Source organism: Fringilla coelebs (assembly GCF_963513975.1).
Source record: "Fringilla coelebs genome assembly, chromosome: 25".
Taxonomy (NCBI): Eukaryota; Metazoa; Chordata; class Aves; order Passeriformes; family Fringillidae; genus Fringilla; species Fringilla coelebs.
The window spans coordinates 6,044,454-6,070,419 of record NC_140051.1 but is presented as its reverse complement, the minus strand read 5'-3'; the positions used below and the strand labels follow the sequence as shown (position 1 = coordinate 6,070,419).

At 51.0% G+C, this 25,966-nt stretch overlaps 1 protein-coding gene across 1 annotated transcript in view; it reads left to right on the top strand.

Moving 5' to 3' along the window:
* KIRREL3 (kirre like nephrin family adhesion molecule 3) overlaps nt 1–25,966 on the top strand; it is a gene marked incomplete at both ends in the record, with an annotated part of 375,278 nt that overhangs the window by 320,856 nt on the left and 28,456 nt on the right. Inside the window, one exon of the mRNA XM_084221395.1 lies at nt 4,734–4,839. Within this exon, the coding sequence (XP_084077521.1) occupies nt 4,734–4,839 (106 nt within the window). The remainder of the gene's footprint in view (nt 1–4,733; nt 4,840–25,966) is intronic.

Below are 25,966 nucleotides of genomic sequence, written 5' to 3'. Positions count from 1 at the left end.
CGGGACAGTGTCCCTCCCATGACACAAAGCCAGTGCCAGTCACCACCTCAGGGAACAGGGCTGTGGTCAGAGCTGTACCATTCACCCTGTACTGTAAATCCACAGAGCAAAATCTGCCATCTTCCAAAATTCCCATTTCACAGGCCTCTTCCCTCCTCTGCAGCAGCCATTGCTCTTGGGCTCCTCCCAGCCCCTTCCAGCCATCCATTCACACGCCCAGCTCCTGCAGCTGTATTTACCCACGACTTGCAAAAGCAGGATGTTCAATATTAGCATGCCAGCTGCTTTCCAGAGACCAATTAAAACTGGCAAACTCAACTGAACAAACTCAAGCACAGCGAAAAATTCACCATTTAAGACTTCCAGCTTTTGCTGCCGGAAGATTACCAGGCTCTTGGGTTGCTGCCTGCATGTCCTGACAGAACTGGGCAGATAAAATGAGATAATAGCTTGGGTTATTTCACAGCCAGCAAACAGCTACAATAGCTGGAGACACACTCACACAAACAACGTGGAGCAGAGACATCATTACACCAGGGCAGTACAGTGCGGGCTGGAGACGTGAGCTGAATCCCTGAGCCACATGGAATCTGCTTGGGAAAGTGAAAAACCCAATAAAGAACACCAATTTCCACTCTGAGCTATTAAATTCTCCATGCTGTGAATATAATAACAGTAATATTCTACCCAGCTATTAAAAGTATGTTGTTCTTAATGGTGGCTAATGAGGATATCAGTTTTCCAAAGCTGGATGGCTGATGGGATAGAAAAATACTAAGATGGATTAACCAAGCTGAGGTGGGATGGATTTTGACGTGGATGCAAAAGCCTGCTCTAGCTGCATCTAGTAACAGAATCATGGAATTGTTAAGGTTGGAAAAGACCTCTAAGATCATCAAGTACAACTATTAACCCAGCTTTAGCTCATGAGGTCTCACTCCCAGCCTTGTAGACAACCAGCTGCATTCACTTTGCAAAGAGCTAAAAGTGCTTTTCCTAAGCAAAAAGTATCTGGACCACTCATTTTTCCCTAGGGAATTATTCTGGGAAGTCCTGCTTGTGGGTCTTCTTCCAATATCTAGCGGAGAAACAGCCCCTCAGGGAGAGAAAGAAGTGGTTTCTGGAGGATTAGGGAAAAGCAGGCAGCAGCTGTTGGCTGGGGAGCTCTTCCCAGCCTGGCATGAGCTGCAGCATCCCCCTGGACCCTGCACTCTCCACCTCCAGCAGTGCAGGTTGAATTCACACCATAGCAAACATCACCCAGCTGCGTGGTTTGAGAGGTAGCCTTGCAAAAAAATCCCAGGGAACCAAAAATAATCCTTCCCAGGAAGCAGCAGCCTGGTAAATCACTCCTACAGCTTTCTTTCATTTTCTTCTGCAACTCAACAGAACATCAGCAATGCTCACAGGCAGCAGAGAAACACCAGGATGGAGGTTATCCCTAGGAAGGGTGTGTGCGTGGTGGGAGAGATTATCCCCTTTCAGCTGATGGAAAATTGAAGTTGAGGTCCCATCAATCTCATGCCTGACCATGATAGCAGCAATGAAAGAGCTGAGTCATAAAACCCTCCCCTCACAAATATATAAAAAAGGGGGGGTTGGTGGAAGGAGCTGGAAAAAACCCCAGTGCAGGCTCTGTAATGGAAGCACTAAGCAGCTCCAGCTGGAACATCTGTTCAATGTGATTTCCGTTCCACCAGCCACATCAAAGTCAGCCTCCTGTGAGTTATGCATCGAACATCACAAGTGGGATTAAAATCATGTTTAATAGTTTGATATGCCATAAACTATTTATACTGCAGGAGCCCAGTGGCTCCATGGAAATGCACACCCTGCATGCTGGGATGGGGAGGAGCAGGGTTATTGCTTATCCAAAGCCATTGCTCCAAGCCTCTGCACACACATGTGCAGTTGCTCATTTTTACACCTTGTTTTGTCACGGCAAGAAGAGATTTGGCTGCATCTGTATGTTTTTGCAGGAGATGGGAGGAGGAGAAGGAAAGTGGAGGGTGATGAGGGGTGACATTGCTGTGCTGGAGGGTCTCCTGCTGGGTTTATCCTTGGAGCTTTGCAGTGTTTGATTCCCTTTTGTGCTTCCCACTGGGGAGTGGAAAGCCCAGGGCTGAAGTGGCACCTCAGCCTTAGTGAAGAGGTTGGGAAGGGCTTGTCCACAGGGGAGAAGAGCACAGAGAGGGATCTGCACCTGGCAGGGCATGTGCCAGCACAGTGCCTGCAGCCCACGGGGCTCAGCCTGCAGCCATTCCTGAGGTGCTGAGTGGGAACAGTGGGAGCTGAGGGGGTTTGCCCAGGCGCCTCCCGGGCTGCAGAGCTGCTGAGGAGTGATGCTGGTCCCAGTGCCTGTCCCATCCCTGCAGCACCTGTACCAGCACTCACACCCTCTCCTCCCGCCGCCTGTGGGCTGGCTCTATCTCATTCCATCATTCAAATTCATTACAAGAAGCCAGGCAGGAATTATAATTGCAACTGAGTGGAATTACATCCTGATGAGTTACAATTTGTGTCTTTTTTCCCTTTAAAATGCCCCGAAACACAGTGGCACAGGCAACCCACGCTATCCGCAGCACCCACAATACTCGAAAGCCCAATCCCATTTCTGAAAGGCGAGATCAAAGACTTTAATTCATTTCCTTCGCTTTTTTTCTTTTTTTTTTTTTTTTTGTCTTTTTAATTTTATTTTTTTTATTATTTTGAGTGCAGGAGGGAGCCGGGCTCATTTTAATACAAAGAGGTTCCTCTCTGTAAATCGTAGGCACAGCTCCTAACCCATCAAACAATGGGGGAGCTACTAAAGAGAAGTGTGATTCATACTTAACAAAGGAAGGTGATTAGCTGTTGTTGTCTAACAATAGAGAAGTGTCAGGATGCCTGGGAATGAATTAGGAGCCCGCTATACATCTCTGGGCTGCTGTGTCAGGGAAGCTCATTTATATTCCCAACTGCGCCCATCTTTATTGTCATTTGAATTGCACATTTTAAAATGAAATTAGGGTAAATTGAAAATACCTATAATTTCCCCGTCATAATTTCCCATCAGGAAGGCAGGTGGCTTTGCTCACAACAAAGCCAGGCTCCGGCTGGGTAAATACCGCGGGGCGGAGAAGAAGGAGGCTCTGCAGCGCTGCCGGGACTCCGCCTTTCCTTCTCCCCTCCCGCCCGGCCAAGGTCGCTGCCGAGGCCGCCTCCGACCCTGCGCTGCTGTCCCCGGGCTGAGCTGGCAGCTCGCAGGGCTGGGATAACCCAGCCGTGCTGTGGAGGCAGTTCCCACACCCGTTTGCCCAGCTGGACCGGTCCCTGCAGCAGGAGCTGACCTGGGGGTGCTGGAGGGAGAGGCCAGCAGGGAAACTCCATCCCTGGAAAACCACGGACACCCCTTGGGCTCGGCTGGAGCCGTGGCTCCACAGCATCCCCACGGGAACTCGAGCTCTGGGGTGTCCAGTGCTGACCCCACAGCCAGCCCAGGGCTCGGGGATGCCCCAGCACACCTGAGCCAAGGGAGGTGCCCTGGAGCAGGGGCACCACCCGGCTTCTCTGCCCCCTGCCCTGTCACCTGCAGCATTTCCCAGTTTTCCAGCTGGGAAGGGCTTTGCTGGAGCACTTGGAAGAGGAGAGAGGCGGCAGGGAAAGCTGAGCATGCAACATGTCCTGTTTTAGGATGTTCTTGCCTGTGTGCAGCAGACTCCCACCTCAAGGGCAGGAGAGCCCCTCAGCTGGGTCGATGAGCCCCAAGTCCCTCTGCCATGGGACAGCTGGTTCTCCAGGCACCAAAAAAAACCCCTCCCCAAGGCCATTTCTTTCTGCTTTTTGCCCTCAAATAAGGTCCCATGCTTAAAACCTAAAGCTGAAGGCCTCAGTCATGAAGAAAAATTAAAACAGCTCTGGATATTCTGCATCTGAACATTTCACCCATTTCCTGCTTGTTTTTATCGGTTCTTTCCTAAATTGTATTTGCTGCTAAAGCATTTAGATGCTTTTCATGTGAAAAGGAGGAGAGAAACTGAGGAGCAGTTGGAAGACTGGAGCAGCCTGTGACACCAGTAAGGCCTTGGCAGAGATGATTAGGCTGATGAAAGAGCAGAAATGCCACTTTAAAGTTAGAGGATAGACAAAAAATCATTGTTATACAGCAAGATATTAAACTGGAGTGTCTCAAAGCAGGCGAGTTTATGTCCTTAAATGAGAATCAGAGCCAGCAGTCACATTTTCCAAGTGAAATGTTACATCAAATGGTGTCTGTGGCTCTTCTTCCTGTCTTATTTGCTGAAGCCCTTCAAGAGAAGAGCAGCATTTGTGGCATCAGCTTGTCTGACAAACCTTATATGGCTTTAAACTGAAAAATGGCTTCCCACTGCCAGGGGACAGGGTTAGATGAGATCTCAGGAAGAAATTCTCCCCTGTGAGGGTGATGAAGTCCTGGAAAAGGTTTTCCAGAGAAGCTGGAAGTGTTCAAGGCCAGGCTGGGCAGGACTTCAAGCAGCTCGGTCTAGTGGAAGGTGTCCCTGCCCATGGCAGGGGATGGAACTGGGTGATCTTTAAGGTCCCTTCCAAGCCAGGCCATTCTGGGATTCTGTGATATCACAGCTCCAAGGAGTCCCAGTGCTTTTGCCAGGCTTTCTGACAGCCAAGTTTTGCTCTGTAGCCTGAGAAGCTGGCAGGCAGCAGGCAGGGGATGCCTCAGCTGTCCTGGCTTGCTCATGGCCTGTCTCTCTTTGCAGACCCCCCCCTGGTGAACCTGTCCGTGGAGCCGCAGCCGGTGCTGGAGGACAACACTGTGAAGTTCCACTGCTCTGCCAAGGCCAACCCTGCTGTCACCCAGTACAGGTGAGGGCACTCCTGACACCCCAGCACCTCAGCCCAGCCCTCTGCTGAGAGCATCTTGCCTTCCCCTCCAGGTGACCCAAAAGAGCTCAGCACCTCTGGCTGTGGTTTCTGGTGGCCCTTCCAGCTCCTGCTGTGTTTCTGACCCCTTGGTGCTCACTGTGGCTCATCCCCACGGCCTCTGCTGCCCCTGTGGGCAATGGCTGGAGCCAGCACACCCCTCCCTGCCGTGGCAGGGTCCTTGTCCCCACTCTGGTGGCTCCCTGGTGCTGTTGCACATTGAGAGGTTCCTCTTCTGCCACTCACCAGGTGTCTGCCACATTCTACAGCTTCTTGGTCAGGGATTCATGGGCACCTGGAGTGGATTAGGGGGCCTGGCTCTGAGCTGGCAGAGCCATCTGTTTGGGGACATCATGAGCAATGCACGCCGAGTGAGAAGTCTGTTATGGGAGAATTCCTCTCCTTTTTTTGCACACTCTTTTATAATTTGAACAAAGCAGCTCTGTCACCATCTCTGTGTAACCCTTAGGAACCACCATAAGCCTCTCTGTGCCCTCCCTGCCAGCTGAGCCCAGGAGGGGCCAGAGCAGGTGCAGGTGGCAGGGATGTGAGGGGACACAGGGGATGGGATCTCCTGGAGTGGGACATTGTCCCTGAGTGGGTGGGGTCACATCTGCCAGCCACAGTCTGCAGTGCCCCTGCACTGGCCACGGTGAGCTCAGAGCGGGGCACAGGTGCTTGAGGAGATTTGGAGCAGCAGGAAATGCATCACTTGTTGCTGAGGGAGGTCTGGGGTACAGGTGGTGCATGGGCTCCCTGCCAGCCACAAGCCTCCCTGGGCCCTCTCTTCTCTCTGGTGAACAGGGAAAGGATCTGAAGGAACAACTGGAGCTGTGCCAAGGGAGGGTTAGATTGGATTTCAGGAAAGGTTCATTCCCCAGAGGGTGCTGGCACTGCCCAGGCTGCCCAGGGAATGGGCACAGCCCTGAGGCTGCCAGAGCTCCAGGAGGGTTTGGACAGCACTGCCAGGGATGCCCAGGGTGGGATTGTTGGGGGGTCTGGGCAAGGACTGTGCTGGACTCGATGGCCCTTGGGGGTGCATCCCAGCTCAGGAGATTCTGTGATTCTGTGAGTGCACACCCAGGCTCTGTCTCACTCCTGATGGGCAGGAGAGCAGATGCTCTGCACTGAGCAGAGCCACTGCCATGGGCCCTTGGCTTTGGGTGTGAGATTTCCTAGATTAAAAAACACCCCTCCTATCACAGTTTCTTTGTCTAAGCAGACAAAATATGGCTCTGGGAAGCAGGGCAGGCTGTCAGCACACTTTGGGAGAAAAGAGCTTTGTGTAACGAGGTACAGCCCTGTCCTGCCTCATCCATCAGCCACTCACCCCTCCTGCCTGGAAGGCCTGAGCAGGCACACACAGGCTCACCATCCATCCTGGCTCTGCAGAACCATCCATGGATAAAAACAGAGGAGGCACCTCCGGGGACAGGTTACCATGACCCTCCTCCTGTTAGGCTCGTACAGCTTAATTAGTACAATCAAGTTTCTGGGTAGGAACTATCCCTTCCAGCTGGATACCAGCACAACAAAGCAGTAATTGTGTTCCTGGTTACACAGAAGAGTTATTAATTCAAGAAGTCAATTAATGTCAAAGATACAAATAGCCCTGGTTTCATATTTACAGCTGGTAGGAAAACAAAGTGCATGGCAGGCTGGGTGAAGGACTGATTCTGGTACAAGGCAAAACAACCATCTCTGGTCAGGGAAACAGACAGTGGCAAAACCACCTCCATTAGCCTGATTTTCAACAAAGGAACCTTCCACAGCATCCCCAAAACCAGCTGGGCTGATCCCTTGTGCATTGGAGCAGCCTGGAAGGCTCCAGTCGAGGGTTTCCACTTCCTTGGACAGGGACTTTGGACAAGGGAGAATGGCTTCCCACTGCCAGAGGGCAGGGATGGATGGGATATTGGGGAGAAATTCTTCCCTGTGAGGGTGGGCAGGCCCTGGCACAGGGCTGGCTGCCCCTGGATCCCTGGCAGTGCCCAAGGCCAGGCTGGATGAGCCTTGGAGCAGCCTGGGACAGGGGAAGGTGTCCCTGCCCATGGCACAGGGTAGAGCAAAAAGAGCTTTAAAGTGCTTTCCAGCCCAAAGCTTTCTGTGATTTCTCTTGGCTGTTTCCACCCTTGGGATCCATGCCAAGCCAAGTTGAGTTGCTTTTCTCCACCAAGCAGAGGTGGATCCAATACTCCTCTCCCATCTTTGCTGCCATCTTGGTAGCACAGGTTTTTGCTGTCCCCTCTGGCTGCAAATGCCACCCTCTGCCCTCTTCCTCCCTTCTCACCCATCCTGAGGCCACAGGTCTTGTCACCCTTCCTGTCTCCTGAGCCTCCATGATTCTACTTTGCTGCAAATGGCTTTGGGATTCATTTCATGATGGATTTTACTCTTAAAATTAATTGTGTGTTTTTTCAGGCTATGCTTTCCCATAAAAAGGGTTCTGGGCAGGAAAAAAAAAGAGGCATGACAAATTCAATCACTTTGGATTTTTCATTTCTTGAGTTCCCTTAGCATGTAAACTTCACACGAGGCTTTTTCCCTACCACTGTGACAAGCAAACAGGACTCAGCAGTGCTCGCTGGGGCTTCCTTCTGCTTAAAGGCTCTGATTGATGGAGGGGGGATTTGTTTCCCTTCCACAAACTCCCAAAGCTCTTCACTATGTAAAAGTGGCAGATGTTGCAGCACTTAAGCTTGAAGCCCTCTGGAGTGGGTCACTCAAGTAAGGATCTCCCTGCACTTTGACACTAGCCAGGAGAGAAGGATGGGAACTGTAAAACCCCAGTCTTGAGACATCTGGAGGATTGAGAAGGCAGAACATGAGCTTGGTGCCATCCCCAGTTTCACTCAGGACCCCACCACTGGTGAAAATGAGCTTAATTCTGCCTTAAAAAAACAATAGGATGTGTGATTTTTTTTTTTTCTCCTCGGGCAAGGACCACTCTGATATATCCCCTACGGCTTCCCTCATGCTTGGACAGAGATCCCAGATCTTCAGACAATATTCATTTTTAATCCCCCCAATATGTTTGTCAGTAAATAACTCTGAACACAAAGGAAGAATGTTTAAACAACCTAAATCCCCTTTTGTGGCCATAAATCCACAGCCAGCTTTGCAGGGCCATCTCTGCCACCAACACACCAGCAAGCTTCACCTTGCTGGAGTTTTTGAGGAGCCATAGGTTTTGCATTGGGTTTGCATCCTGGGTTTTCTTCCTGGGAAAAGCACATGAGGTCAAGTATCTCACCCATAGATGTTCCCCTGGGAAGCATCCATGAACTGGGCTCTCTGTTAGGATGAAGGCACCAAACCACCTCCGTGGTCCTGCTGACCCAGGATTTTAAGCCCAGACCTCCTATTCTCTTAGTTAGGAGGGCAAGGGAAAAGAAACAAAATTCAACACAATTTCCCAAGAGATGAAAAGGCCCCTCTGCCCCTATAGAGAACACAGTTTTGATTAAATTTAGCTGCTTTTTCCTTAGGAACTTTTCTTCATGCCTGCTTATATAATCACACACAGGTCGATTTTAATGCAAGAAAAACTTGGTTGGAAAAGAGACCTTGGAGCAATCCACTCCCAGAGCCAGAGTGGAAAGTTACAGCCTGCACCTTGTCTTCTCTTCTGAAGGCAGAGGGTTAATGGCATTTTCTCAAAACTGACAGATTTTCACAAAATCTTTGGCCTCAGTGGCATTTTCTAAGCAAGAATCCATCTTCTCTAAAACCTGCTGGCATCTCTTGATGCTGGGAGGCAGGCAGGGCTGGGCCAGGCTGTCCTGGGCTGGAGGCACAGCTGCTCTGCTCCTTTCCTAGCTGAGGAGGAGCTGAAATGCCAGCCCTGCCCTCGCTGGCAGCAGCCTGATGAGGAGCAGCATTTCCCCAGGGAGGTTTGTGTGCCCACCATGTCACTGGGCTGTCACTCACTTTTGGACACAGGACAGGCCAGTGTCACCAAAAGCAAGGGGGGGCAGAGGCTGGTGAGGTGTCACAGTGATCCTGAGCAGGGGGTTCTGGCACAGGGGTGAATTAACCCTCTGGCAGCAGGGGTTTGATGTTTTCCCTCCTTCCATATACAGCAAGCTTTGCACAGACACATCCTACAGCTTCTGTAGGGTCTTCTATCCTGTCTGGCTGGGTTCATCCCAACTCTGTCAGGTTCATCCCACCTCTGTCAGGTTCCATTTGGAGCTGAAGAGCAGCTCAGCCCATCAAAAACCTCCTTGGGTGTTGCCAGTGCAGCATCCTCCACCTGGAAAAGACTCAAGGGCACCTGGGCTCCTCGGCAGCGCTTCCATGGATGTGTCCCCATCTGCTTTAGCACCATGACCATGGGGCTGGAAGGCAAAGAGGCTCCCTGGTGTCCCAAGGGTGGTAGGGAACCACCTTAACCTTTCCTCTCCCCTCCCTTGAGCCACTGCCAGCCCCTGCCAGCCCGTTTGCTGGCAGAGCATCCCAGTGCCAGGCTGGAGCAGCAAACGGCTCCAGCACACATCCCACCTCAACACCCCCTCCCACGCACCTCTGCAGCTTCCTGGGCAGGTCTGGGATGGGGAGGGGGCAGTTGGGGAATTTACTGGCTTTCTTTTGCTGGAAGCAAACGGGCAGGAAGGGGAAAGGGAGAGTAATTAGCTGTCGCCGTTGTTCTGCTACCTGCGATGGCGGGTAAAATTAATGGGAAGCAACAGAAGTCAGGGCGACGTGAACCGACTCCCAACCAGGCCTCCTCTTTGCTCCCTTCAGATCTCTCTATTTGCCAATCTTCTCGTGGCTTTTGATGTCTGTTGTGTGTCTGTGGGGTGTTTTTTTGCTGTTATTATTTATCACTCGCAGTAAGAAAGAGAATCTTTAAAGTGGCAGAAGAAAATGGGAAGGTTTAATATTGCAGGAGGCAGAGTCCCTGAGCATTTCGGGCTCCTGAGCTGATGATTATTTTTGTGGAGCAATGGGGAGCTGGTGCAGGCAGGGCAGTGATACAAATCTCATTCTGTGCATCCACACAGAGCTCTCGCCCCCAGGGCTGGCAGAGACCTTTGCAAATAATGTTATCTTTGGTGGCAGAGGGAGACGTGCAGCCACCCTCCAGCACCAGCTGCAGTTCTGGGGACCACTGCACTCCCAAAGGAAGGTGTGGGACTGACAGACAGACACACAGACATAGCTGGGCAGAGGGAGACAGCCCTCCCAGCTGCTGCAAGGTGTTGAGCACGGCAGCTGTGAGCAGCACACAGCTAGCTCTTCATAGCTGAGGGATGTTACAGAAGTCCAGCAGGTGCTGCAGCAGGAGCAGAGGTCAGGAGGAGCCAGGGGACATTTATTTGCCAGCCACCCAAGGGATGGTGCTGCCCCACTTCTTCCCATCCCACGGCCAGACAGGGATCACAGCAAGTGCAGTCCAAGTTCCACCCACCCCTGCTGGGCTGAAGCCCTGGCTGCTGCTGCCTGAATCACAGCTCTGTGAGTGGCAGCTGCAGCTCAGGGCTGGAGCCCCACCATCCCCTGGTCCTGCTGAGCCATCCCACAGCATGCCCTGTCCTCCCCTCCACGTGCTTCCCCCTGAGCACTGTTTGTTTGTTGGCTCAGTAAGGCAGGAAAGCCCTTGCTCAGTAAATACTGTTTTATCTCTGAACAGCAGCTCACTGTCGCTCATCAAATATTAATCCAAACTCAACTGCTCCTTAACTAGGTTTTCTCTGAAGGCCTTGGGGCTGGAACACACCTGGTGGGAGGCAGTCCTGGCTTCCCCCTGGCTTTGCCCAGGGAAAACAAAGGGACAACTTTGTTTCCCAGGGATAACTGGGAAAAGCTCCCTGGCCTGATTCCTCCAGCTTCTCCACAGGATAGGCATTTCCCACCCAGATTTAGGAAAACAAGCAAAGAGCCCAAGTGCCTTTGGTGTCTCCAAGGATTTTACATGCCCAGGTACAGGTTTGGGGTGTTTTGGCTGCTGGCCTTGGGGGAAAAAGTGGTAGAATTTTGTGGGTTCAGGTAGATACAGAAAAATTTCACCTGATAGCAAGGAGTTATGAGAAAGAAAAAGAACATCACAATGTGCATCATCTGTGCTTTGGCCTGCCTGCCTGACACTCTGCATCTTGGAGGCATTCCTCCCACGGAGACACATTCCCACAGTTTGTTTGAACAAACCTGGGGAGAAGTTCAAACTCCACAGAGCTTTGCTGCTCTTTACCCTTTGAGCCTCATCTGCACCATTTGGGGACCTCACCAGATTTATTCATGAGATGCCTCAGCTCCTACAGGGGAGTCAAGTTCTGCAAGAGCACGTGCCCCATGTCCTGCTGGAAATGGCTTGGAAGTTTGCTCAGACACTTGAACCAGCTCCCTCGTGGCTCAGCATTGCTTTGGGGCCTGGCAAAGAGCAGGAAAAGCAGCAGAAATCTGGGAAAGCCTTATCAAAGGGATGAGGAATGGAGGAGGGAATGAGCAGCTGGTCAGCCCTTGCTTGGCTTGGCAGAATCATTGCACTTTCCCTGCCCCAGTGGATGTGGCTGGATGGACCAGCTCACTGCCAGGAGCACTTCCATCATCAGTCAGTCGTGGGCTCAGCACAGACCCAGCTTCTCCAAAACAAATCCCAAGGAAAGAGCCAAGAGACATTCCCTGCCATCCCTGAGTAGTTGGTTATGGCAGAGGGGGAAGCCCAGAATGAAAGTCAGCAAGTCGTGGAATCACAGAATCAATTAGGTTGAAAAAAACCTCTAAAATCATTGAGTCCAACTTTTACCCCTGCACTTCCAAGGCCACCACTAATCCATGTCCCCAGGTGTCACATCCGCACATCTTGTAAATTCCTCCAGGGATGGTAACTCCACCACTGTCCTGAGCAATCTGTTCAAATGTCTGAACCCCATTTTAGTCAAGAAATCTCTCCTAATATCCAATCTAAACCTCCGTTGGTGAAATTCGAGGCTGTTTCCACCCCTTCCACATGACTGGTTCACATTGAGAACCCAGGGAATCCCATCCCTAATTCCTCACACTCACTTCCCAGGGATCAGACCTGTTCCCATGCCAGAGGTCTGCCCCCAGGGATCCATCCTTAGCAGGATAAAAGGGAAGGTGAAATAAAAGTGCCTCCCACATCCAGGCAGTGAGGAGAGCTGGGCTCATGAATGGGTGCACCCTGTTCCATCCGAGCATGAGGATCTATAATATCTATCACAGAGTCAAGGAATTCAGGTCTTAGGGAAAGAAGAGCCAAGGGAATTGTTTGCTGCTGCCAGGTCAGATGAGCAGAAAGAGAAAACACCCCAGACAGTGGGAGCAAGATGTCTCTGTTCCAGCTACATCTCCATTGCTTCTTTGCTTGGCCAGTCAAGCTTCTGGATGTGCACAGATCCCTGTTCTGGGTGAAAGGCCAGGAAAGGCCTGTTTGGGGTTTAACACCCAGAGTTGTCTCTACCTCTTCCAGTCAGCTGAATATATTCACACATCCATAGGCTGTAAGGGCTAGAAGGAGTTATTGGATCGTGGGAAGCTGATCAGAGATTCAGGGCAATGATTTCATTGGCAGCTTTTGAGAGAGAAGTGGCAAATGATCCATTCAACGGGCACTGCCTCCAGCCAAGCTAGAGCAGGGACTGTTTTCCCTCTTCTGGCACTATAAAACCTGGATATATTTTAATATGCAATTCTGGTGGCTTTGAAAAGTGTCTCCTGGGAGCTGGTGTGTTTTTGTGTTCCTTGCTTTCCTCTGCCTGTTCCTGGAAGGCCCAGGATAAGTCACCAACCCCTCATGCCTTGCATTCCCAGAGCTTCTGATAACCAAGACCACAACCAGGGAGGAGGATCTGCCATATTAACTCTTATTGAATTATGATCATGCCTCTCTTAATATTTAAAAGGGACTGTCCAGGGTTTGAAATGCTGCAGGGCCCCGGTGGCTGCAGACAAGGTGTGAAGTCAGTGGGTGCACAGGCACTTTTCTCCACATTCATTGCACTCAGTGCCCCACTCACAGGAAAATCACCCAGACTTCTCCTCCAGGGACTGCCCAGGGACCCTTTCAAGGCTGGTTTGGATGGGCCTTGGAGCAGCTTGGTCTGGTGGAAGGTGTTGGAATGAGATGAGCATTAAGGTCCTTTCCCACCCAAACTATCCTGGGATTCTGTGGTCTGGGGCAGCCCCACAAGAGCTTCTGCAGAGTCTCAGGAGTCTCCAGAAGGCTGCAGAGAGATGAGGTGGGGAGCAGCTCAACACATGTCTGCTCCAGAGCAGAGGCATTTCGGCATCTTGAAACGGAATGGTCAGTTTGGTTTTGCTGCCATTTCTTGGCACACTTTGGAGCTTCTCCCCCCCAGCCAGCTCCCTCCTCCAGTCCAGCTTGGGAAAGTTCTCATTTCTGCCAGTGTGCAGTTTTCCTTGCCCTGCTCCCCCTCTCCATCTGCTCCCTCCCCTGCAGTGGCCGCGGCTGCCGTCTGTCCAGCGGCAGGACGCTGGCAGCCCATATGCTGTCCCTGGGCAGGGCTGTCACCTCTGCTGCTGCCTCCTGCAGCCAAACTTGGCAGTGGAGGGAAGAGAAGCTGGAGTGGGAAAGGGGCCCGCAGGCATTTCACAGCAGTAACAGAATAAATCTAATTTATAGACATAGCAAAATGCAGCTAAAGCAAGAGTTGAAATAAATGCAAAGCACACCGAGGTCTCAAGTTATCGGCACTGTAACATTTTTCCTGACTATCTCTGTTTTCCTGCCTGGGTTTGTCTTTGTAGCTTCCTCCCAGACAACTGGACCTTTGCTCTGAAGTGAAAATGAAAGCTGGGGAAAAAAAAAAATACCAGGAAATGAATTCTTCAGATCTCCTTCGTGATGCATCAGCCCCATCTGCCAGCTCCCCGTGACAGGGAGCGGAGCATGGCTGGGTGGCAGGTGGAGAGACAGGCTTTAAAAAAAGGAAATAAAGTGAAATAAAAGGCACAACTATCCCTGCAGCTGGGAAGTGAGACTGGGCTGCTGGGGGGGCTCTGCCAAGGCACAGAGTTCCAGGTGAGACTGGGAAGACAGAGCTGGAAGAGCCTTCACTCATGGAGGTGTGAGGACAGGGAGATTTGTCTTCCCATTCCCTGGCTTGTCAAGGTAATGGGAACAAGCAGGTGGGAGATGTTCAGAGGCAGCTTGAACTAATTAGGAGAGAAAATAGAGGGGAGAGAGTCTGATGGAGGGGGGAAAGGCGGGGGGAAGGAAAATGCTTTGTACTGGTGAGCACCATCGCTGACATAGAGATGATGAAAGGTACCAGAGCAGAGTGATGGAGCAGCCAGCCCGGGGCTGGATGAAGCCTCTCCCGTGGTAGGGCTGCCAGAGGGGGTTGGGTGTTCCAGGAGAGCTCACAGAAACATGGGGTGCCCCAAGGTGGTGCTCATCTCCATCCCAGCCAGGAGCACCAGCATCCCAGGAGTCAGCAGCATAGGGAGTTTTCCAAACTCTGCTCCAGGGCTGTGGGTGTGTGTTCCCAGCCTTGTCAGTCACCCCTCCTTCCAGATTTACTCCTGGAGCTGGGAATGTCATTCAGAAGGGAGCATCATTGCCTCCTCTGGCCAGATCTCCTCTCCCTTTGCAAGAAGTGGCAGCTTTTTGTGCCTAATTTAGCAGTCTTTAATCTGAGTTATTCCAAACCACACTTGCCACTTCCTTCATGCGTTCCCGCAGGATGATGGGCTGATTTCACAGAACGAAAAGCCTAAAGCAAATCTTGTCACACAAGAAAATTGATTTTTCAAAACTGACTTTTACAAGATTACTGGTGGTTTTTTTTCCCCCTCATCTTTCTTCTATATCGTTCCCTTCCAGTCTCACAAGGTGGCTTCAGATCTAAGGAAATTAGAGATGCTGTGACTAAATTGAAAATGTAAAAATGGGGAGAAAGAGGGGAAAAAAAGACACCCAGCACCTCCTCTGCCTCTGAAGGCTACAGCTGCATGTGCTTGTGAAGGGGCAGAGCTGTCTCTCCTTGACCTCTCCCACTGCCACAACATCAATGCCACAACGTCACAGTAGAGTCTGTCCAAGGATTATGCCAACACCTCACAGGCAACATCCCCTGACGGCCATTCCTTGGTGATCCCAAGCTAGATTGTGGGGTTTTTTTCATTCTCTCCCTCAATCTGTACATATTATTTTATCTTTTGGAATTAAAAAAACAGTTTCCCCCTGCCGCTCAGTTCAGAGACATCTCAATGTGTTTTGTTAAAAAAAAAGAAGACAGAGGAAGAGTTGCCTTGAAGTTGTTTCAGACAGCTTAAAATATGCTAAGCTTTTGTGTTTCTGCCACATAAATAATGAATCCTCTTACAGCCTCTGAGTCAGGAAAGACATTGATTTAAGAGGCCTTCAGCTCTGTTTGAGGCTTTTCTGCCAGAAAGGGAGGAATGTGACCAGGGACGAGCGAGGCATGAAGGATGAAGCAGAGTGTGCAAGGAGGATGTGGGATAGGGACAGAGGTGGCACCCACCACAGCCCTGCAGGAGCTGTTCCAAGGGATTTCACTCCTTGATTACCTCTTTGCTCCTTTATTGCAGATTGTGGGGGCTAGAGGTATGTTTAAAAGGAGGACAAATCTGTGAGCATCTACTTCTGTCACTGTCTCTGCCCCAGTAAACCAGTGGGGATTTGGTGACTGCAGCAGCATCAGTTGTTCATTTGACTCATTCCCCAACAGAGCAGTCAGAAGAGCTGCAAAATGTAGGCCAGCAGGCATGGCAGGAGAATGGGAAAACCCAGTGGGTGCTGGTGTCCCACAACAAACCCAGTGGGTCCCACAACAAACCCCGTGTGTCCCACGTGCCCTCCAGGACCGTGTGTCCTGGTGGCCTCCCCAGTACCGTGACTGGACCCTGGCAGAGGGCTCAGCTGCTGGAATGTGGATCCACTGCCGAGCTGGAGCTGGCAGGTCAGGCTGAGTTCATCAGGAAACAGCAAAAAGGATCAAGGGCCAAGCTGGGCCAGGCTGAGCTGGGGCAGGGGAGCCTTTCCTCCCCAAACCTGCGTGACAGTGGTACCTGTGCTGAGGACGTGCTGTGCACCCTGAGCATCCTCTTCACCTGGCTTGGCACCAACTGTTTGGGGTACACAGCAGCCACCCTTGCACCCCCCATCCCAGAGAGACCCCAAAGGAGTTCTGGGATTGGGGAGTAACCCTGTTCACTTCAGGTCTCAAAAATACCCTTGGCTTTCTGTTCCGCTCTAGAAGCTGCTGGCAAATATTAAACAAAGAGAAAAGGTGTTGTTGTTGCAGGGTGTTGTCTCTGGGTTAGAAAGTTGTTTTTTCATCAACGAGCATTTATTCCTTAGCTCCACTTTGTTACTGAAGTGGCTGCTACTTTGGGAGATGTCTTTTTCTTTTTTTTTAAATACTGTTTCATGCTGTTCTATGGAGAAGCCAATAGATAATCACAGAGCTCTCTGGGTCACTCTGTTGCACCAGGACGTGGGTTGTTTTCCCATGACGTGGTTGAGAAGGGCAGAGCTGTGCCAGGGTGTCAAGGGCACTCCAGAGATTTGTGAGAGATGAGGGGCTTGACCATAATTTTGGGCATGGGTGAACGACTGGATGGATGGATGGATGGATGGATGGATGGATGGATGGATGATGGATGGATGGATGGATGGATGGATGGATGGATGGATGGATGGATGATGGATGGATGGATGGATGGATGGATGGATGGATGGATGGATGGATGGATGGATGGAAGGAAGGAAGGAAGGATGGATGGAGGGATTATGGATGGATGGATGGATGGATGGATGGATGGATGGATGGATGGATGGATGGATGGCTTAGAGAACTGGGGTTGTTTCATCTGACAAAAAGGAGGCTCAGGAGAGACCTTGTTGCTCTCTACAACTGCTTGAGAGGAGCTTGTAGTGAGGTGAGGGTTGGTTTCTTGTCTCAAGTAACGAATAACAGAATGAGAACAAACAGCCTCACGTTGCACCAGCAGAGGTTTATATTGGATGTTAGGAACAATTTCTTCCCCAGAATGGTTGAACAGCCGTGGCACAGTCTTCCCAGGGCAGTGGTGGAGTCCCCATCCCTGGAGAGATTTAGAAGGTGTGTAGCTGTGGCACTTGGGGACACAGGTTAGTGGTGGCCTTGGCAGTGCCAAGTAAGGCCCAGACTCAATGATCTTGGAGGTCTTTTCCAAACTGAGCAATTCTGTGATTCCGTGGATGAATTTCATACTGAAATGAAGAAAAGATCTTTTGGTGAACTCCTAGCTTTATTCTACTCCCCTGTGAGCTGCCTGTGTGTTTGCATTAGCACAAGGGAACACTTTGGATATTTGTTATTCCCCCTCATGACTTGCCAGATGCCCAAGCTGCTCACACTCCAGCCAGCAGAAGTCCAAGTTCCTTCCACAGAAATCCCTGCCCTTGGCATCTTCTGTGAGGACATTCCCACAAAATGAGGGCTCAGCCTGTCTCACCCATGTGACTCAGCTGCCTCTGCTGATAATCCTAACATGAACCTGATATCCTGTTGATAATGCTAATGTGAACCATCTGATCTCGACACAGTGAGCCCTGAATAATTAACTGTTCTGGCAGGGCAGGCCAGGGAACCTGCCAGAGAAGGAGCTGTGCCTCACACCAACCTGAGGACATGCCAGGACTCGGACAGAGCACAAGGGATGGGAGCAGTGACTGTCATAGGGGCACTGCTGGGGCTGGAAAGTCAGACAGAGCTGGCTCAGCCTGGTGGGCACCATTTTTGGTGGCCCAAAGTATTGCCTGGGCTGTTTGACATGTCCAAGATGGGCCACCATCCTTGAGTCAATATAAACTTGGCCCGAGGTCTGTCTGCTCTTGCCATGCCAGAGAGAGGGCAGACCCTCTCATGCTGCAGAGATCAAACCACAAAGCCCTTGAAAACATCCCAAACTCAGGACCAGCTCAAAGCCTCAGAGGAGCTTTAGGAGCCAGCCAAGAAAAAGAAAATCCTTGGAGAAGATCCAGACACCCAGCAACTCCCTGTTGCATGAGTTCCATGTGCAGAAAGGCACAAGCCATTCCTGCCTGCTGTGCCAATCATTTCTGCCCTGAAATGTGTGGATTTGGCAGCTCCAGTGATCTGGAATGTCAGGTCCCAGCCCAGCAACACTTTCAAGATTCCCAAGAGCAGCTTTCTTATGCTGATGAAGACCTCTGAGTTTCTGTCTCCATTCAACATTGTCTTTTTCCTGAAAATCTCAAAGGAATTTCACATCAAGGTGTCAAGTTGCAAAGGCCCCAAGCACAGGTGGAAAATAAGAACTGGAATAGAGGGAAAGGCAAGTTTGAGCAGCTTCACAGCACTAGGATTCACTTTGCATGGAGAAGGAGGATAAACACAGCAGAGAATTAGCTCTTCAAGATGCCAGCATCCACAAATCTGGCTAAAGACATTCTGCTACGGGGGTGGAGTGGGGTAGGAAGACCCCAGAAAGGACTAATCCTGTTAAACGACTTGAGAAAACACAAACCACGTGATGAAATTGGATTACCCAAAATAATAGTTAAGCTATTAGTCATGTCTATTGTGTGGCAGGGTAAGTCAAGATGATGTAGGCAGGAAAAATGAAATGCAGCATCACTGCCAAAAGGGTAGAAAACTCCCCGAGGAGAGGTGACACCTCCAAGCTCATCCAGGACTGGGGGGTGAGTCACATCCCAGTGTTTCCCCAGGATAAGCAGTTATGGCAGCTGGCTGTCATACTCTGAATGGTTTTAAACTTTCCCTGCATACATTAAAATGAGGAATTTAATGTTCATAATTTAACTTGGGGGGAGAAGTACAATTTTCACATGATTCCATGACTCTGGGGCCAAAGATTCTTAAATCTTAAGTCCCCTCCTTAGAGGGAAAAGGAGTTCTTGTGAAAGAGGGTGAATTTGTGAAAGGGGAGGGGCAGAAAAACATCCATAGTGGCAAGAGAAGAGCCAAACAGGGATTAATGGAGACAGGTTTGGTGCCCAGCCCTGTCATGTGATGGGGTGGAGGAGGAGGGGGGATTTTAAACAGCAGGATTAAAACAGCACATCTAAAGTGTCTGCATTTTGTTTTGATCTGTCATGAAAACAGCTCAATTTGCAGAAGGAATCCTCCAGTCCATGAAGTTTGATGCTTTCCCTTTGAAACAGTAACAGCTTTCCCAGCTTTTTCCAGTAACAGCCTCTCTGGTTTCCTTCCAGGGGAGGGTCCTTCCCAGCCCCTGGAGGACACGGTGGGATGGGCTTTGGCCACCCCTCTGTCTTGGTGTGAACAGCCAGGTGTCTGCTAAGGAAGGCAGGACCCTTCCTTGAAATGGAAAACGTAAACCTCTTCCCTCTGAATTAGTATAATTTTGAAATGAAGGGGCTCTCAGGCAAAGACAGGGGAATAAGAATAGCAGTTCTTTACTAGGAAAATTAAAAATACAATGATGCAATAGTACAAACAACACAAAAAAAAAAAAAAAAACAACCACAGCCAGAGTCAGAGCAGTCCCTGTCCCCTGTGTGTCAGGGTGGGGGCACAGCCCCATCCCATGGGGGCTCAGCCCTCCTGCAGTGCCAGCTGTGGCTCTGCTGCAGCAGGATCCTGCACAAGGGGGGAGTTTTCCTCTGCAGCTCCAGGGCTGCTGGAGATGGGCCTGCTCTCCCTCTGGGAATGCAGGGCAGGAGAAAGCTGCTCCTCTGGGAATGCAGGGGGCAAAGGCTACTGTGCTGTTCCAGGGCAGATTGTATCCAGGTAGGAATGCTTGAAATCTCAGATTGTATCCAGGTAGGAATGCTTGGCTCCTGCCCTGGGCAGAGCATCTCCCAGTGGGATGATGGAATTTGATCAGCCCTGCAGGGACACTCACTGGCCAGGGACAGAAGATAATTAATCATAAATGGTCCATTAACAGCAGAGATCTCCTGGAGGGAGGATTGGCTGTGGGAGAGATAAAGGAAACTGCCCCATGAACAGAGGATAACTGCCCCACCTCTGACAGATGGGGATAGAATACACACCCCCATTTCCAACCTAAGACACCACCAGGGTTTGGATGTCTGGCCCCCATCAGTGAACACCTGAGAGGTGATGATTTACCATGGGCTGGGCCAGACCACAGCCCAGCAGCCAAGGATCCATGGCCAGGGTCTGTCTGTGCTGCTGGCAGCGGGCATCACCTCATGGCTGTGGGAAGTGCCCACACTCACTGGCCATGAACAGCAGAGATCTCCTGGAGGGAGGATTGATTGTGGGAAAGATAAAGAAAACTGCCCATTGAGCAGCAGAGTACTGCCCCACCTCTCACAGATGGGAAATAGAATCCCCAAGCCATATCTTACAACCCAGGACACCCTCCCTGCTGCTCAATCCAGCATCCGCAATCCAGGCGGGTCTGCCCCGCTCTGCCCGCCCTGGGTGCACCTTTAGGCAGGGTTTGTTCCCCTCCATGCCCTGGCCAAGCCCTGCCCCTGGGCTCCAGGGCCCCTGGGTGTCTCTGGGGCTGTGTGCAGCCCAGCTGCAGCCCGGCAGTGCCGCTCCATTGATTACCTGCACGGCTCATCAGCCCTCTGCAACTATTCCCCACGGTTGATCAGTCAAGTCATTGACAAGTTAACAGCTTTGTTTACTTCTCCCTCTTGCTTCTGCAGCCAATTTGTTCTGATCACTGTGCTGAGAGAAAGGCTGTTTTGATTGGTTTCTCACCCAAAATGAACCATGGTGGGTGCATGGACTGGTGACATGGCTTTAATTGTGTCACCTGGGAGAGAGAAACCTTCTCACCCCACTTCTTTCAGGTGCCTGTGTCTTGGGCAGCACAGACCTGACCTCAGGGTGTCCCTGATCATCTCTCCTCCAGTTCCCCAACGCTCTCCTCAGAGCTGAACTCTCATTGAACATCTTCAGGTGTGATTTGGGGAGCTCTAAGTAGCTCCTCATGGATTTTTCCCACCCACGGGACCTGCTGATGGTGAGGAGGAGATGCAAAACCCGGGGACTGCCCTTGAAGCCTGCAGCTGATGAGCAATCAGGCTCATCCCAGCCTCCTGGCTTGGCAGGAGTGGGAGCACTGGAGCCGAGATGAGATGGAAAATCAAGCCAGAATTTTCCTCTGCAGTGAGGTGTTATTATTATCATCAAACTCCCAGAGTGTTTAAAAACAATCCAACCCCAGTAGCGACAACTGGTGCATCGTGGTGAGCGCAATCAGACACCAAACATGTCCTTGTCAGGGGTAAAAGTCTGAAATTTGGGGAAAGGTTGCAATCTTTCTCCTTGTTTATTTGATTAAAAAAAATAAAAAACATAGGGGAAGAAAGTAGGGAGGGGGAGATGGGCAAAGTTGGCATCTCTGCATCTGAGCTGTGGCGTTTCCACCATTAGAATTCAAGGTTCCCTTCGTGGTGGAGCCAAGATCCCTAAATTGGGATAGAGAGGTTTGGGAAGAGGTGATCACTGCAGCAGCTGTGTGTGCATGGAGGTTTGTCAGGATGGGAGCTGGAGGCCTGGAAACATTCCCTTGAGTGCAATGGATCCAATACACAAGGAAACACCTTTCCATGTGCTTTCTTCCTCTCTACTCAGCACAGGCAAGGCCACATCTCAAATCCAATTTTGAGCACCTCACTGTAAAAAAAAGACATTGAGATGCTGGAGCATGTCCATAGCTCAGAAAGAAACGGAGCTGGGAAGGGTCTGGAGCCCCAGGAGCAACTGAGGGAGTTGGGAAGGGGCTCAGCCTGGAGAAGAGGAGGCTCAGGGGGGCCCTTCTGGCTCTGCACAACTCCCAGACAGGAGGGGACAGTCGGGGTGGAGGGGGCAGGCGCTGCTCTCAGGGAACAGGGACAGGACAGGAGGAAATGGCCTCAAGTTGCCCTAGGTCAGGTTTAGGTTGGATATTAGAGAAGATTTTTTTTTATGGAAAATGGAAAGGGTTGTCAGGCATTGGCAGGGCTGCCCAGGGCAGGGGTGGCATCACCATCCCTGGAGGTGTTGAAGAAACCGTGTGGTTGTGGTGCTTAGGGACACCTTAGGGTTAGTGTAACCTTGGCTCTGCTGGGTCAGCTGTTGGACTGATGATCTCAGAGCTCCTTTCCAACCTGAACAATTCCCTGGCTCTGTGATTCCACAGCCCAGCCCCCGTGCTCGAGGGCCAGCCCAGGCTCAGCCAGACTCCTCGGGGCTCTGAGCTGAGCCCAGGCTGGAGGCGCAGCCGCGCGATGCAGATGGGGAGAGGTTACCCAGGGCCTGCTGCTGACAAATGAACCCGTGCTCAGAGCGGGAGGTGGAGGAGCCACACGAGCCCCACACGTCTTCATTAGGCAGGGGGAAGAGGAACAGCCCCATACATCACCATTATGAAAATTTACCCGTAATAAAGAAACGATTTGTGCGATGCATCGCGGCGGAGCCGCGCAGGGGGCACCGTGACACCGCTCGGGCTGGGAACCTCACTCCATCATTTCTCACAAGGCTGGCACTAGCAGGGGACATCCATTGTCCCTGTCCCCTTTGGACCTCCAAAGGATGCTAGAATGTCAGCCTCAAAACATCCATCCTGTGGAGGATACCAAGGCTCTGGGACCTTGGGGGATTTGGGGTGGTGGTCAGGGCATCCCACTGGGGACAGCTCTCCTGTGAGGGTGAGGGGAGGGGACTATCACATCACACCCAGGAACTGAAGGTACTGCTGGCAATAAAGCAACAAAACCCATTCTCTGAGCAATTTGTAGCAATTAATAGCCATTCCCAGGAATGAAATGTTAATTAATTCTTTCCCTGAGCCATGCATTTATTTAAGGTATTTGTGGGTGTTCTTGGTACTTTTATTAAGCAATTAAAATGCGTCCAAGAAAATATTTATCCATTTTAAGTAATTCCTAGTAAACACGATTTATATGGCAAGCAACCACTTTATTTTGCATTGTTAATTAAAGCCGACGACACACTCCACTTCCCCGGGTTATTCACCACCAGAGCAGCCGTGCTGCCGGGAGTGCTGCTTCAGAGCTGCTGGCAGCTCCAAAATCCTCCCTCAGAACCTGCAGGCTGGATTTGTGCAGTGCTTGATGGGGCATTTTAGAGCCCCAGCAGCCCCTGTTAACCCCCAGGAGTCCTGTGCTGCTGTAAGGAGCCGTGGCCTGATGAAGACCTTTCTAAAGAAGATTTTGTTGAGTCCAACAGCTTTCCCAGGGCTGGGAAGTCAGTAGTTTGTTCCCACACGCTGGGTTTTGAAGGATTACAAGCCCTTGTAGGGCAGAAAGAGAGAAGTGTGTGTTCAGGTGAGCGTGGGCAGGGATGAAGTTGCAGTGCTCCTCCACGGACTGACACCCTGTGGGGTTTGCTGTGCTCTCACTGGGAGCTTGGGGAGCTCTTCAGGGGCTCTACCAGCCTGGCAGCCCAGCCAGAAACTGCATTCATGGGAAAAAGGGATGGAACTGCTGGGTAAAACCCCTTGTGCAGAAGGAGACACAGCTGAGCATCCCTCTGAGAGCCCGGGTAAAGGCTCAGGTGTGTCATTGCAGCTTTTGGCAGCTTTCCTTCAGAAACCAGAGCAGAATCAAAAACACTAAAACATGAAAACCAAAACAAAGCCCCGGCATTGTTTAGGAACTGACAAATCCCAAACTGTCCTCTCTTATTTGCTTGTGTGTACTCTTAGCTGGGAAGCAATCAATGGAGTCAGAAAAATGCTATTTCCCTGAAGAATGTCTCCTTAGAAAAGTTCCTCCCTCCCTCTTCAGTGTTAAAAGGACCCACTGCAGGTATTCTATTTTTTGTTCATTCTTTAATCACCGGTTTTCAGTGCTGACTGTAATAACCCCTTTGAAACTTGGATCAAAATATCTCTTTCCTGGTTGAAATTTGTTTTCTTCCATCACCTGAGCAAATTCAATTTGCAGAAGATACTGAAATGGGAGGCACCTGGTACTCCCTCCAGAGAGGCCAGAGGAAAACAAAAGCACATTAGAAATATGAGAAAGGAAACAACAGAATGAAACCCAGCCCACAGGGGAAGAAATGCCCATCTTGGGACACAGACCGAGATGGTGTTCAGTGAAAAGAAATTAAGATGAGAAAATCTGCACATCTCTGCCCTGGAGCCAGGCTGGGAGAGCTGGGGATGCTCACCTGGAGAGGAGAAGGCTCCAGGGAGAGCTCAGAGCCCCTGGCAGGGCCTGAAGGGGCTCCAGGAGAGCTGGAGAGGGACTGGGGACAAGGCATGGAGGGACAGGACACAGGGAATGGCTCCCACTGCCAGAGGGCAAGGATGGATGGGAGATTGGGAATGAGGAATTCTTCTCAGTGAGGGTGGGCAGGCCCTGGCACAGGGTGCCCAGAGCAGCTGGGGCTGCCCCTGGATCCCTGGCAGTGCCCAAGGCCAGGCTGGGCAGGGCTGGGAGCAGCCTGGGATAGGGGAAGGTGTCCCTGCCCATGGGACAAGATGAGCTTTGAGGTCCCTTCCAACCCAAACCCTTCTGGAATTATGATTGTATGATCTGCATTGGTCATACAGCATCTGTGGGATGGTGGGAGCAGGGTGAATTTGGAGCTGGGTACTCCAAAGGTGCCTGTCAGTGGTAGAGGGCAGGAAATGAAGACACCCCACAGTCACCCTGTGACCACCCGAGAGGCACAGGAGCACTGGGATAGGTCCCACAGCATCCCCTCTGCCTGTGCTGCCCTTCAGCCTGGGGAGCCCAAGGGAGTCACAGAATCAGGTCCTGTGGGCAGGGTGCCCACAGCCAGACCCTCACCCCTCTCCTGGCACAGGGAGCCCCCTTGCCCAGCCCTGCACTGCTCTGGAGTCTGGCCAAGGGTGGGAATCAGCACAAGCCGTGACAGGCGAGTTAGTGGCCAAGTCATCCCGGGAGAGGCTAAAGCAGGTGAATTTATATAGTCTGGAAAAGACCCCGAGTGGCACATTTGCAATCTATAAATACCTTCAAGGGAACAACATAAATGAAAGGAGCCTCTGATCTCCAGGCTGGCAGGACCAGGAGCACTGGCTGGGAGCCAGGCTTGGTGCAGGCCACGGAGACAGGAGGAAGAAATCACAGAGAGCCGCAGCAGTGGAGCTGGTGGATGGGGCTGCAGGAGCATCCTCCCCTCTTCTCTGCTCCATTTTACTCAGGTTCTGTTTATGAATAACAACTGAATGTTAATAGGTGAGCAAGGCACTTATGGGCTCGTTAAAACCTTCAGTAAGTTGCCTTCTGGCTGTCCACGAGCTCATCACAGGAAGCTTTACAAGAGAGTTATCAGCTGCCATTATTAAAAACCAATTTGACATTATAAAAGATCCATACTGCTCGTTCAGCCACATTGATTTAGCCATGTTAAGCCTTGGAAAACTGGAGCAAGAACCTTGATCTCTGCTGAAGCAGGAAAAATTGGTGTTTGTGACACATCAGGAAATCCAGTTTTGCAGCAGCGATGGGTTTTGAACAAATCCATAAAGCACCATGCCACGGTTGTTGGGAGGTGTTTTCCCAAGCAGCTGCGATGTCAAACAGCTCTTGGAAACCTTGTTCTCTGTTTTGCAACATCCAGAAGGATCTCATCTGAGCTCTGCCCAGCTCAAACCCACCTCCAGACACTTCTCCACCCGGTTCCAATTCCCGGTGCTCTCCAGGAACACTGGGAGGATGAACTGCAGGCAGGTGCAAGGACATGACCCCACAAGTCCCTTTTATTCTCATCTTGAAGCCTCCTTCTTGTCCTTTGCACAGCAGGGAGGGTATATTTGTGCAAAATTACCAGGGAAGTGCCTGGCACAAGAGAAGTTCTAGATTGTCCCAAAAGTTTGGTGCCACACCCTGTCCCACTGACTGCTGAAAAAAATGGCTTCATGTACCTGCTGCATCCCCTGAGCACCTGAGGGGAAGAACAAGACCCTCCAGAGGCTGGAAAATTGCTCCAGGGACAAAGTTGTAAAAGGAGCTTAATGGAGCAGAAATATTCCTGACAAAGAGCATGGTGCATTTCCCCATTCACCAGCTGGAGTTTCCCTGTTGCTCTAGCTTTGTACCTTCCTTCCTTCCTTCCTTCCTTCCTTCCTTCCTTCCTTCCTTCCTTCCTTCCTTCCTTCC